Genomic DNA, 12746 nt, shown 5'->3' with positions numbered 1-12746 from the left:
TCTGCCTGGCTGCTCTGTAGGATAGGGCACAAGCAGCCTACTGGCCCTCCCACTGGTGTGAGGAGTTAGTGAGAAGATTGGGCTTTCTTGCAATCCCACCCCATAGCACTAATCCATATGTCTGAAATACATGAACTAAGCCTCACAATACCTCCATGCAAGAGGAAGCATTACTAGATCCATTCTACAGATAGGTAGAATGAGGCCCAGAGGGGTTAAGCAATTTCACAGTTTCATAGATTTTAAGGCCAGAAAGGACCATTAGATCATCTCGTCTGGCCTCCTGCAGAACCGGCTATAGAATTTCTTCCAGTTATTCCTAGAGCCCAATAACTTGTATTTGACTAAAGCATATAATTTTCTCAAGGTAAGTGAATCAGCTACAGAGCTGGGAATACAACCCAGGAGTCCTGACTCCCAGGGTTCTAATGACTCAGCCCCCTTCATTTAAAAATAAAGGTCCTAATGAAACCACAGTTGGCTGCTGGCTCAGCAGATGAGGTGCCAGCTTTGGCAATCCCATCAGAAGTAAAACCTTGTCTTTAAAAATGTTTTAATAGTTCATTAGGAGTAACTGTAATTCTAATACCAGTGGGGCATTTTTCTTTTGCTTACCTGAGATAGACCTATTGCATTTCAGAAAGGTACATGGTTCAGCGTTCAAAGCCAGCCTTATATCCTTGTTCCTTCCTGTGGCTTCCATGTGTGCTTACAATTATTTCACTAGCAACTTTACAAAAACATTGTTTTCATCCCAAAGGCTGCCTGTACACAAAGCATTTTCAGAAATGCTCAGACCAGCTCTTGAAGACAGTGGTAAAAAGCCTGTGGCCAATCTCCATCACTGCTGTGTAATACTTGAGGGCCTCCATCACCAAAGTATCTGAGCACTTCACAAACATGAATGAAATCATCCTGACAACATCCCTGTTACAGGACTGTAATCCCCATTTTAACAGATGGGCAACTTTAGTACAGAGAGATTGCATGACTTACTCAAGATCCTAGAAAGTCTGTGGCAGAGCTAGGAATTGAATCCAGATCTGCTAAATCCAATCCAGTGGCTTAATCACAAGAGCATCCTTTCTTGGCTCTTCACTGATGTTAGACCAATGACAGGAGAATTTGTGAAAACATACAGAGTATTCAAGACCAGAGAACAGGGGCAGGAGCAGCACCCCTGTGCAATTTATCTAAAAACTCAGAGCACTCAGCCATTTATATTAGTGCCCCTACCATTCATAATGCTCGATTCCCCAACATTTTAAATCACTTTTATACATCAGCTACAGAACAGCATATGGCAAAGTGCCTGGTTTTCCAAGATATCAGCAAGTGTTGGATGTGAGGCAAAAATTATCGCAGCTTTGACCAAACAGAAGAGAAGGAAAAGGCAGAGGAAAGATTTTAAGCTTTGTTCCATCATGCACCGTTTATTTGAAACAGAATTTCAAGAATAACTAGCTCAATTATTTTAGAGGTTCCTGAAACAGAAAAACTGTTAGAGCAGGATTGTGTTCATGCATATTTTGGGAACACCAGGAATCTAGATGCCTCACACAACTGTTTAATCTACCAAATTCCCTCCAGAAAGAACCCCATCTCCACTATTCAGTTTCTGTTATTAAGGGTTTAACATTAAATTAGACCCTCTCCCAAAACACAAACAAAACATTTAAAGAAATGTTGATTGGTCTTAAAGATGTTCAGAGAACAATTTTGGCTAAGAGTTATTGTTTTTGTAGTGTTACAAAGGTCCTTCCATTTGGTTTTGGTCATAAGTAATACTATTCTTGACACTAAGAGAAAGTCAAGAATATAGTCAATGGACAAATAAGGTTACAATAGACTTAGGCAGCTCACAGAAACCTTTTCTTTCCCAATTAATTTATTTCTAGATAAGTATCATAATATCCATCACAAATGTACATCTCACAGTGTGTAGGGTGTTCTCCAATGTGTACAATGCACTCAACAGGGAAAAGAAACCCCAGCCTAAAGAGCTCACAATTTAAAGTTATTAACAGGGACAATGTCATGAACAATATACATTGGCTTTACAGCTGAAAAGTTTTGTGGAAAGGTGCCTTTTCAGTAGGAGGGAACTGAGGAGGTTTAAGCATTCATTGGAATACTGTTCAAATGTAAAGGTGGCATGAAAGAAGACAGAAAAGATAGAATGAGCAAAGTAGAAAAAGAGAGCTGTCAAGAAAGCAGCTTGGGCAGAGTGTAAGTTGCTGGAGGTTGTGTAAAAGGAGATGACACTTTTTGTTGAACCTTGAAGCAAACAAGTCTACACGGGGCCAAGCCCAACTGCAAAAGCTGTCTTGTACTACTTGACCCATCAAGGACCACTCATGCCTCTGAGAACTGTCTGAGATAATCTGCCAGAATATTGCTCTCCCCTGCTAAATGCTCGGCTGCCAGATAGACCTTGTGAAGGATACATAGTACCATAGACTGGTTGCTTGAGCAGATAACTGGAAGAATGAGCAACCCCATCGTGTTTGTTCATGTATTGTCCGTTGCTGCCTGAAAAAACTTTCCCCTCTCTATGAGAACATACCATACTCGTAGCAAGGAATGGTCAAGTCAAACAAATGGCTCTCAATTCCAACACATTTAGATGCAAGTTCTTTTCCTGAAAAGCCCAGTGACCTTGGATTGTAAAATGACCCAAATGTACTCCACATCTATTATAATGACCAATGATGAAGGGGATAAAAAAGGACACGTCTGAGAACATTTAATCTGTCCATCCACCACCTCAACAAATTTAGAACGTTTTGAGGTATGGTGGCAAACATTTGAACACTCTCTAGATTGGGTCTGTAGACTTGAGCTCTAGTGCTGCATTTGCCTTATTCTGAGAGGAGCAAAAGTGGTAGCGACCATCAAATCCAGGAGACCTGGGAAAACCATCACTTTCCAGGTCTGACAGGTTCAAATTTAAAAAAACAGCTTGCTCTATTTTTAGAAACCTGTCCTCTGGGAGAAAGGCTTTCCCTGCTACAAAGTCCAAGTGTTTTGAATAAAAACCCTGACCACACTGATGTTTTGGTACCCTCTTGACAGTTCCTATTTGGAGTAATTTCTGTACTTCCAAAAGTAGTCATGTGAAAGTTCCCTGAAAAGGAAAGGTAGGGGGAATTTGAAAGGGGATAGTTTTTCAAACTGAATACCATAGCCCTTCTCCATAACTTCTAGGGTCCATACATCCGATGTAATAAGACTATCTGTTGAATCAGGCTAGCCTGTCTCCAGATAAAGAAAGGGATGAGTCCTCACTGATTGGTCAATGACTTTTCAACCTCACATCAAGTCTGAGGCCTGGTGTTCAAGGAAGACAGAGGATGGATCAGGTTGTTTCATCTTAAGGTTGTTTTGTTTTGCTTTTTGTATTTTTTACTAACACTAACTCTATCTAAAAGCTATTTCTTAACAGTTTTAGGGAGAAGTGCTAACACTGCCCCTTTGCTCCATCTTCAGCCGAGGATGGTTGAGGGGAACTGGTGGGCTTGGGTCGTGCTCATGCTCCACGTGGCACCAACGGCACTGCAAGACGCCTACTGCACATGCGTGACCCACATGGACACTGCTACCATAAATCTCCAATCGACGGCACTGGGACGCATTGCCAGCTGAAGTGGAGCACCCACAGGGACACTACTCGAAGAAGAACCAAGGATTTGTGAGCCATCATATCCTTATCAGATAAAACATCTCCTCTCCATCCATGAGGATGATTCAAAAAATGTTGTGGTGGAACCCATTAGGGTCATGGAGACCAGGATACCGAGTCTCTCCAATAGCTAGGATCTGGAAACATACCCATAGGAGGAGGAGCAAAGGAGTGAGGGAACCCAGGATGAAGAGGTATGAACCAGGATGAATCAGGTCTCTTAACTCTTCCTTTATCCTTCTCTAAATGAGGATCTGACCTCAGAACCGCTATGGACTACACCAGAGACAACAATGGTACTGGAAGGTAGAGAGAGATATAAAATCAGAAAGATCTGACAGGGGGACAGGGGTTCTCAAATGGAGGTCAAGACCCCTCAGGAGTGTCGTGAGGTTATTATATGGGGGTCGCAAGCTGTCAGCCTGCACCCCAAACCTGCTTTGCATCCAGCATTTATAATGGTGTTAAATATATAAAAGAGTGTTTTTCATTTATAAGGGGGTCGCACTCAGAGGCTTGCTATGTGAAAGGGGTCACCAGTACAAAAGTTTGAGAACCACTGCTGTAGGAGTCTTAGGAAGCATAGATGGATCTTGAGAAAGGCTAAATCTCCTCTGCTCTTCTTCCCTCTTCAGGTGAAGATGCAGACCTCAGAACCCACAATTCCAGTCTCTTCCTCATCACCATCTTCCTCTCACTCAGCTCCAAGGAACGTTCAGACTCATATCAACCACTAGTGTAAAAGTCCTCTTTGGATCTAAGGATGGTCCCAGTACAGGAGCAGAGACCTGGGAAGCATCAGATCCAGAAAAATACTCAGCTCTTCAAAGTTAAATGGAGTCAGAATGGAGCCTAACATCCTGGAATGTTTAGGCAGCTTAGTCCTGGAGGAAGCCACAGGAGCCAAATCCAGTATCTTAGGCTTTGGATCTGATATCCATCCGGAACCAGAGGGTTTAGCAGATAGAGCTTCCTAAAGAAGTCTATTCTTCCTCTCTTTGCATGCTCTGAGTGTCCAGCAAATGGGACACCCAGAAATTGAATGACCTTCCCCCAGGCACTTCAGGCACCTAACAGTTGTCTGATGCCAGGAAGACAGTTGGGCACGAAGCACATCTCTTAAATCCCAGCTTTTTCTTCGGTTCCACCATCCTACCAACTATACTAAACTATCTACACTTATCAGTATGCTTAAACTATACTACATGCTAAGAACTACAACAACTGAAACTAAGAAAGGGACTGTCAATGGAAAACAAAACCTGGATCCAAAGGGACTGGAGTGGTTCACTTCCATATGTTGCAGCAGTTGGAAGCTATATATATACACCTTTCTGATGCCACCGAATAGAAGTGCCTGGAAATAGGGGGGAATCTCACTGATTCCAAAAAGGCCATGAACAGCTGTAGGCTCTCAGTGACCTACTGACCAACCACTCGACGGTACTTCTTTGACAGGATCCATGGAAGGGTGGAAACACCTAGAGGAGGTGTAGTGAGAGTTGCTCCAATGATGGTAAATGTACGACCCAATCTCTGATATGGAAGAAGCTGACTTTCCTTCTGCTGACCGCAGAGGTGCAGTTCTAGAAGGTGCTGGAGATCAGAGCCAAAGTGGAGAGGCCTTCAGAGAAGCAAGCATCATGGGTTATCCCTTTGATGGTACTGAAGGGCATGCCTACATGAGGCTGGCAAGATACCCAGCACTGTAGCAATTCTGCTGGTTCTCTTGTGTCTGCCAGCGCCGATAGTGTCAACTCTTGTACTGCCAACGGCCAACTCTTGTACCGGCACTGACAGTCAGGGTGTGCCTGGTAGCTGCAAACGCCTCCAGTGGGGTTGGTACTGAGATAGTGTCAGTATTGTGTAGTGCTGTGGATGTGGAAGAAGCCACTTCTGGCTCTAGACTCGACAGAACCTGCCTAGGCACAGGATTCAATGTTGCCATCTTCTGTGGTACCGAATAGACTGCACTGTACTCTTAACACCATGCATAGCAAACTTTAGAGCCAGGGATCTCTTGCTTTGATCAGACTGCTTCTTGTGCCTCTTGTTAGGCACTGGGGATGGTGAATGCTGGCACTCAGGCATGGCAGGAGGCACACTCCTTACCAACGCTGAGGCACTCAGCGCCAAGTCTGACTGACCTGGCTCAGATGGAGGTCTCAAGGCTGCCTCCACAAGTAGAAATTTTAGGCTGGCTTCTACTCACAATCTTTCTTTGTGTGAGACTTAAAAATCACTGCAAATTTGGCAACACTCCTCTGTATGAGCTTCCCCAAGGCACTTCAAGCAACTTGAGTGTGGGTTGCTTATGGGCATAGCATTACTGCAGGAAACATAGGGACCTGAAGCCGGGTGACTGAGGCATCCCTCGGCACCAGGAATCAATCAAAACCCTAAAAAGCTAACTAACTCAACAAACACTGAACTATTTACAATAAACTACAAGAGAATACAGTCCACTGAGAGCACCTGCAAAAGCAAGAGCAGGAGCTTCAGCAAGTCTCACAGGCAGTGAGGCCTTGTCTACACTATGGGGGGAGATCGATCTAAGTTACACAACTTCAGCTATGTGAATAACATAGCTGAAGTCAATGTACTTAGATCTACTTACCGTGGGGTCCACATTATGCTATGTCAACGGGAGACTCTCTCCCGTCGACACCCCTTGCGCTTCTTGTTGAGATGAGTACAGGAATCGACGGGAGAGCGATCTGCGGTCAATTTAGTGGGTCTTCACTAGACCCGCTAAATTGACCGTTGATACATCAGTCACCACGTGTCAATCCCCTGGTGAATGTAGACAAGCCCTAAGAAGGCACTGAGGGGGCTCAGGGTCAGATGGGCCTATATATTGATGCCAGTGGCACACAGCAGCAGATAGCACTTGAGCTGCCCTGATGGGTACCACTGAGGGAAAAATTTCCAGCGGCTGTACTCAGAGCACATCCACATGCAAGAATGGAATGCACATGTGCAATCACTCAAACAGGAAAACAGTATAACATGTATGCAACACTCAAATTCAGGGCTGGCCTTACCAGGAGGCGAACTGAGGCGGCCGCCTCAGGTGCCAGACTTGGGGGGGAGGACCGGAGGGGTGCCACTAGGACCCAGAGTGTAGAAAATTGTCTCTGCTGCTGGTGCCTATGTATTCTCTCTGCTCTAGATGCACAGAGATGTTGGAGTGCTGTGCTGGAGGAAGGAGGGCACAAGAGACATAACAGGCACGCAGGAGAAAAGGTGAGAGGGAATAACAGAAAGCAGCAGGAGCTGCAGGGAGAGAGAGGAGGAGGAGCCTCTTATATATCTTTCTAGCACCCCCAGGAGCCTGGACTGATTAACACCAGCTTCTCAGGGAGCTTCCTGTTTCCTGTTGCTTCCCTGAACCCACTTGAGGAGAACAGGCAGTCAACTGAAGTAGTAGGAGCCAGTTAGGCCCTTAAGATGCTGATATCTTCCCTCACTCAGGCCCTGCTACCAGCCTGCTTATTTGTCCTCTTCAACTGAGTGTTGAGAGCCACTGTAGCTGGCACAGAACAGCAGTCATGAGTGAAAGAAGAAAATGCCCCTCTGGGCAGCATTCAGAAAAAGAAAAAAAGCAAAGGAAACTTTTCTATATAAGCAGGAAGGAGCTCTCCTGAGATACATAGACACAAATGTTCACAGTGAGTCTTCCCGCCCCAGTGAGGATGTGAGGGTGAGGAGATGCCTGATCTTCCAGTTAGTCAGAGTGCAGGTGACCTGGCAGCTTCTGCAGCATCCATATCTCCATCTCAAATGGATGTAACCATGCACATTCCTGAACAAAAGTGTAGATCAGAGAAACTTGTGGTGGAGGCACAAGAAACAGCTGCTGCTGAGTTTAGTTCCTTAAGTCTAGATGATCCAGGACTGTGGACCCACTTGAGCAGTAGCCTGAGGGACTTCCTTGTTCTGCATGGGCCACAGCAAGTGAAAAACTTCATGTTCCCCAAAGACCATGAAAATAGAAGTTTTCATCCAACACATTACTGGCTTGAAATCCCCAATGGTGACAAAATGGAGAGGCCATGGCTTATGTACTCAAAAACCCAGAATGCTGCATACTGTTTTTGTTGCAAACTCTTCCAGCCACATCGGGTTCTACCGGAACAAAGGACTGGAAAAATCTGGCTAGAAATCTGGCATGAGAAGGCAGCAAATCACCAGAGAGCATTCCAGAGGTGGAAAGAGCTTGAGATGAGACTAAGGTTAAAGGCCACCATAGATGATCAGCATCAAGAGAAGATTGCATCAGAGTCTCCTTACTGGCAAAATGTTCTGAAAAGGATCATTGCCATTGTGAGAATGCTTGCTACCCAAAACCTAGCACTGTGGGGCACTTCAGATCAGCTGTATGTACTGAACAATGGAAACTTCCTTAAAACTGTGGAGTTGATGGCTGAGTTTGATGCTGTACTCCAGGAGCATCTAAGAAGAGTCACCACCCAAGAAATTTACACACACCACTACCTTGGAAAAACAATTCAAAATGAGATCATACAGTTACTGGCAACAAAAGTCAAACAGAAGATTGTGGCAGATCTGAAGTCAGCAAGATATTACTTTGTTATTCTGGACTGCACACCTGACATCAGCCATACGGAACAAATGACTTTAATGGTGCGTTTTGTAACAACAACGGAACCCAGTGAAAATGTCCCTGCAATGGTGACTGTCAGAGAGCATTTTCTAGAATTTATTGACATTGATGATACTACAGGAGCTGGTATGACAAATGTGCTTCTTAAAAAGCTGGAAGATACGGGAATTACGATAGCTGACATGAGAGGTCAGGGCTACGATAATGGTGCCAACATGAGAGGAAAGATCAGAGGAGTGCAGCCACGGATCTGAGAGTTAAACCCGCGAGCTTTTTTTGGCCCATGCAGTTCTCATTCATTGAACTTGGTGGTCAGTGATGCATCATCAGCTTCTAGTAAGGCTGCTGAATTTTTAAATGTAATTCAAAGCATCTATGTATTTTTCTCTGCATCAACTCATTGATGGCAAATTTTGAAGCAACTTCTGGGAACATCCTCTCTGACACTGAAAACAGTGAGTGCCACATGATGGGAAAGTCAAGTGGAGGCGATAAAGCCTATCAAACACCAAATTGGAAAGATAGATGATGCCATAATTGCCATTATGGAGAATCATGCTATGACAGGAACTGTTTGTGGGAGAACAGTGGCAGAGGGAAATGGAATTACCAAAAACATACATAACTTCAAATTTCTGTGTGGCTTAGTGTTGTGGCATGACATACTGTTTGAAATAAATGTTGTAAGCAAGAGACTCCAAGGTGTTGACCTTGAAATATCTGGAGCAATGAAACACCTGGACAAAGCAAAGTCATACCTACAGTCTGACCGGTCAGATGAGGGATTTCAAAACGTTCTGAAGAGTGCACAGAAGTTGGCAGAGGAACTTCACACTGAAGCTATTTTCCCACCCATTCAAGAATACAAGAATCACCAAAGAAGAAGACATTTTGATTACGAGGCATGGGATAATCCCATTAGAGACCCCAAACAACAATTCAAAGTTGAATTCTTTAACCAGGTGCTAGATTGTGCAATACAGTCAGTTGAAGAATGTTTCATGTAGCTCAAGGAACACAGCAGTATATTTGGGACGTTGTATGATATTCCAAAACTCCTCACTATACCCGAAGAAGACCTACACCAGCAACGCATTGCACTAGAGACAGTGTTGACACATAATAACATGCGTGATATTGATGCGAGTGGTTTAGGTGATGAACTGAAAGCCTTTTCATGATACATTTCAGCAGGATCAACTCCAAAGGCTGTTCTGGAATATATGTGCACAAATAAGATGACCACCCTCTTTCCAAATGCTTTTGTTGCTCTGGGCATACTCCTAATACTTCTTGTAACAGTTGCCAGTGGAGAACGCAGCTTCTCCAAGCTGAAGTTAATAAAAACACATCTACGCTCCACAATGACACAGGAGAGGCTGGTCGGCTTTGCACCCATCTCAATAGAGCATGAGCTGGCCCAGACTGTGGACGTTCAGCAGTTCAAATCTTTGCAACCAAGAAGGCACGGAAAGCTCCACTTTGATTATTCAAACAGATAAAAATGCCAGTGTTTACTATGCAGACAAGAAAAGTTACATTTCCTGTTCAGGCATTTGAAAGTTAAGTGTTACTTAAAATTTTTGAACGAGGCATTTTAAGTTGTTAGTTCTTTTTTATTGGGGTAGGTAGCAGAGCAGTACCATGAGAGTAGAAGAACAGGAAGGAGGCAGAATCGAGACCTTTCAAAGTTTTGGCCCAAGCGAGGTGGCATGGGGGCATCATTTGAGCTCCCCGCCCCAGGTGCCAAAATGTTGTGGGCTGGCCCTGCTCAAATTACATTGAATTGCTCCTTTGCTTAAAGGCCTTATCTATCTACAGCATGAGCAAGATCTGGCAGCAGCTCAGAAAGCTTCTGTTGTAGTGAAGCAGCCTCCAACAAGCTGAGGCTACCTTGAAAATGCAGCAAGTTAAGCAGCTGCAGATTGTGAAAACTCTTGGAAGCTATTTAATCCAAGATCTATTCATAGATTTAATTATGAAAATCAGAGGTTTCTGTCATGTGTATATACATGAGTAACAGATTGTAATGTAAAAGTATGAATCCTTCTGGGCTTTAGAAAAGAGCAGTGTGGCTGAATAACTTCACTACATCATAATAAAGAAGTGAAGGCAACAAAATATTACATGGAATTATTTGTGTTGCAGCAGCACCTAAAGATTCCCCTCAGGATTAGGGCCCCATTGGGATAGGTGCTGTCCATATATGCAGGAAGCCACATCACACAGTCCAACTACACAAAAGACAGCCTATGGCTGGAGGAAAGGGATAAGAATATATAAGCAAAGCGATTGGGGGGGATGATAGGTATGTGTTTTCGTTTGTCTTTGTTAAAAACCAACCGAACGTAGGCCAACCACCGCTGGTGTTTGAAGCACAGTATCTTCTAATGCTGCTCAATGCAGAGCTTGCCGCCAAACCAGCTTATGCTAAAATGTTTAAGAAATATAAGAAAGGATGAACTTAACTAGAATTTCTATGTGTGATGGTTCTGCTAAGCAGCAGACAACAACTCCCATCAGCCCCCTCCCCACTGCACATCCCCTTCATACAGACCAACATTTTCAAATTAATTTCAAAGAGCATCCTGCTCCCCACCCCACCAACACGCCCACTGTTGGCCCCACCTCCCTCCAGCCCCATCAAGACTGCCATGCCCTTGCTTCCCCCACTAATGCCCCCATTCAGTCTCAACCTCCACCCCTACCCAATGCCTTACATACCATAGAACACACAGTGAGGTGAGCAGAGTTCTCGTCCCCTCCCGCCGTGCAGGGCCCCGTCCCAGCAGGGCTATACACTTGGCTATAGGCAGTATTTGGGGAGGGAGGCAGGCAGGGCTGCTGTTACACCTGGGGAAGCAGAGACAATTGCTCTCAGGAGAAGGCATGTAGCAGAAAAGAACCAACCCTGCCCCCTCTATGCTGCAGCAAGTCCCAGGAGAGGAAGGGGCATTATCTCCTCTCCAATCACCCTCCCACTGCACCCAAAGATTTTGGGAGAAAATGGCATGAACCCTTTGCCTGATCCCCAAGACCCCATACTACACTGAATTCTAGGGTGAGTGGGGCTGTTCTCCCCGCCCTGAACATCCGTTCCTCCCCTGCTGCAGCCAAGGCCTGGACAAGAATAGGGCATGACTCCCCCCAAGCTTCCCCGCACTTGCCCCTCCCCGCCCCCTTCCACCTCATGCTGTGCACCACCATTGCAGCTCCAAACTTCAAATCTGCCCTCCTCCACCTGCCATTGGCCACTGAGCCCAGCCAACTATGCCCCTTCTGCACTGGAAGAATCAGCAAAAACAGAGCAGAGATCAACTACATTACCCAGAATCTTGTACTTCAGCCACACCACTCTCTCTCCTGATTCAAAGAGACGGAAGGGGGCTGATGCACTTGTGTGACTGACATACAATTCTGGGTAATTTAATTTTTATGCAGGAGATAACATTATTAAATCAGGAGCTGGGAATTTTCTGGTTGCAAATGGGAGTCTCCTTAACATACTGGGAGACTTGGTCAGTCTGATTCCACTTGTGTAGGCCAAAACACGAATGGGAAGAAATTGTCTCAAGTAAAATTGTACTCCATTTTGCTCGTTTTGAATTAGTAAGAAGAAATTGTTCTGAGTTTATTTTTTTCTGGTTGTGTTTACATGTGTTCTTAGAAGAAGTTTTATGGCTGTAATTGCCTTATTTACTATTTGGTGTGAGTGAAGACTGTATGGTAATTAACTGAGAAAGGACATCTGGGCCAGGTGGTCAAGAAGGGAGTGGAGGAGTCAAGAGGCACCAACTTAATTATCAATCACCCAGATGGCAGATTGACGACCCTAAAGCAAAGGCATATGCCCCAAGGACGAGATAAGGAGTTGAGCCAAAGAGACGAGACAAGAAACAGCTGCGGATCCTCCCGGTAACAACTCAAAATAATGCTAAGTAAGAGGAACCTTGAATACCTCGTGATTGACAGCTCTGGTGTGATACAGCAAGGTCACATGTATGGGAACATATCACTATAAAAGAAGGGTGTATTGCCGTGTGTGTGTGTGTGTGTGTGTGTGTGAGAGAGAGAGAAAGAAAGAATGGAAGCATATGCTGATTTTAATGCTTAAATTGTACTCTCAATAAACACGGCTTACTGCCTTATCCCCTTTAAAAAGATTCCATTTGCTTCTTATAAGCATAACACTTGCTCCTGGCCAGGTAGGAGCAAGGATGAGGGCCCAGGAAATTACCAGGAACTTTTGGACAAGAGACTACATTTCCCATCAGCCCTCTCCTCACTATGCTTCCTTTTCCCCTGGCCAAGAAGGAGTAAGGACCTTGACTGGGAAGTGACTGGGTGCTTTTGGGAAGCAGCAGCTGTGTGGCTGGGTAGCTCAAGACAAGCTGAAAGCTGCTGCAGAGGAATCCCCAGGAACTGTATGCAGAGCTG

At 44.7% G+C, this 12746-nt stretch overlaps 1 protein-coding gene across 2 annotated transcripts in view; it reads left to right on the top strand.

Annotated features, from left to right (window-relative positions):
* LOC141983077 (zinc finger MYM-type protein 1-like) overlaps nucleotides 1-12746 on the top strand; it is an 84455-nt gene that overhangs the window by 38934 nt on the left and 32775 nt on the right. Inside the window, exons 4-5 of one of the 2 annotated variants that reach the window (XM_074945787.1) lie at nucleotides 3446-3876; nucleotides 4318-12507. The exons of the other annotated variant lie outside the window; for it this stretch is intronic. Coding sequence (XP_074801888.1) covers nucleotides 7394-8563 — 1170 coding nt within the window. The 5' untranslated portion in view covers nucleotides 3446-3876; nucleotides 4318-7393 and the 3' untranslated portion in view covers nucleotides 8564-12507. Of the gene's footprint in view, nucleotides 1-3445; nucleotides 3877-4317; nucleotides 12508-12746 lie in introns of those variants that run through there. 2 annotated transcript variants of the gene reach the window in all.

Source organism: Natator depressus, chromosome 2 (assembly GCF_965152275.1).
Source record: "Natator depressus isolate rNatDep1 chromosome 2, rNatDep2.hap1, whole genome shotgun sequence".
NCBI lineage: Eukaryota > Metazoa > Chordata > Testudines > Cheloniidae > Natator > Natator depressus.
This window is presented reverse-complemented; position numbering and strand designations above follow the sequence as displayed.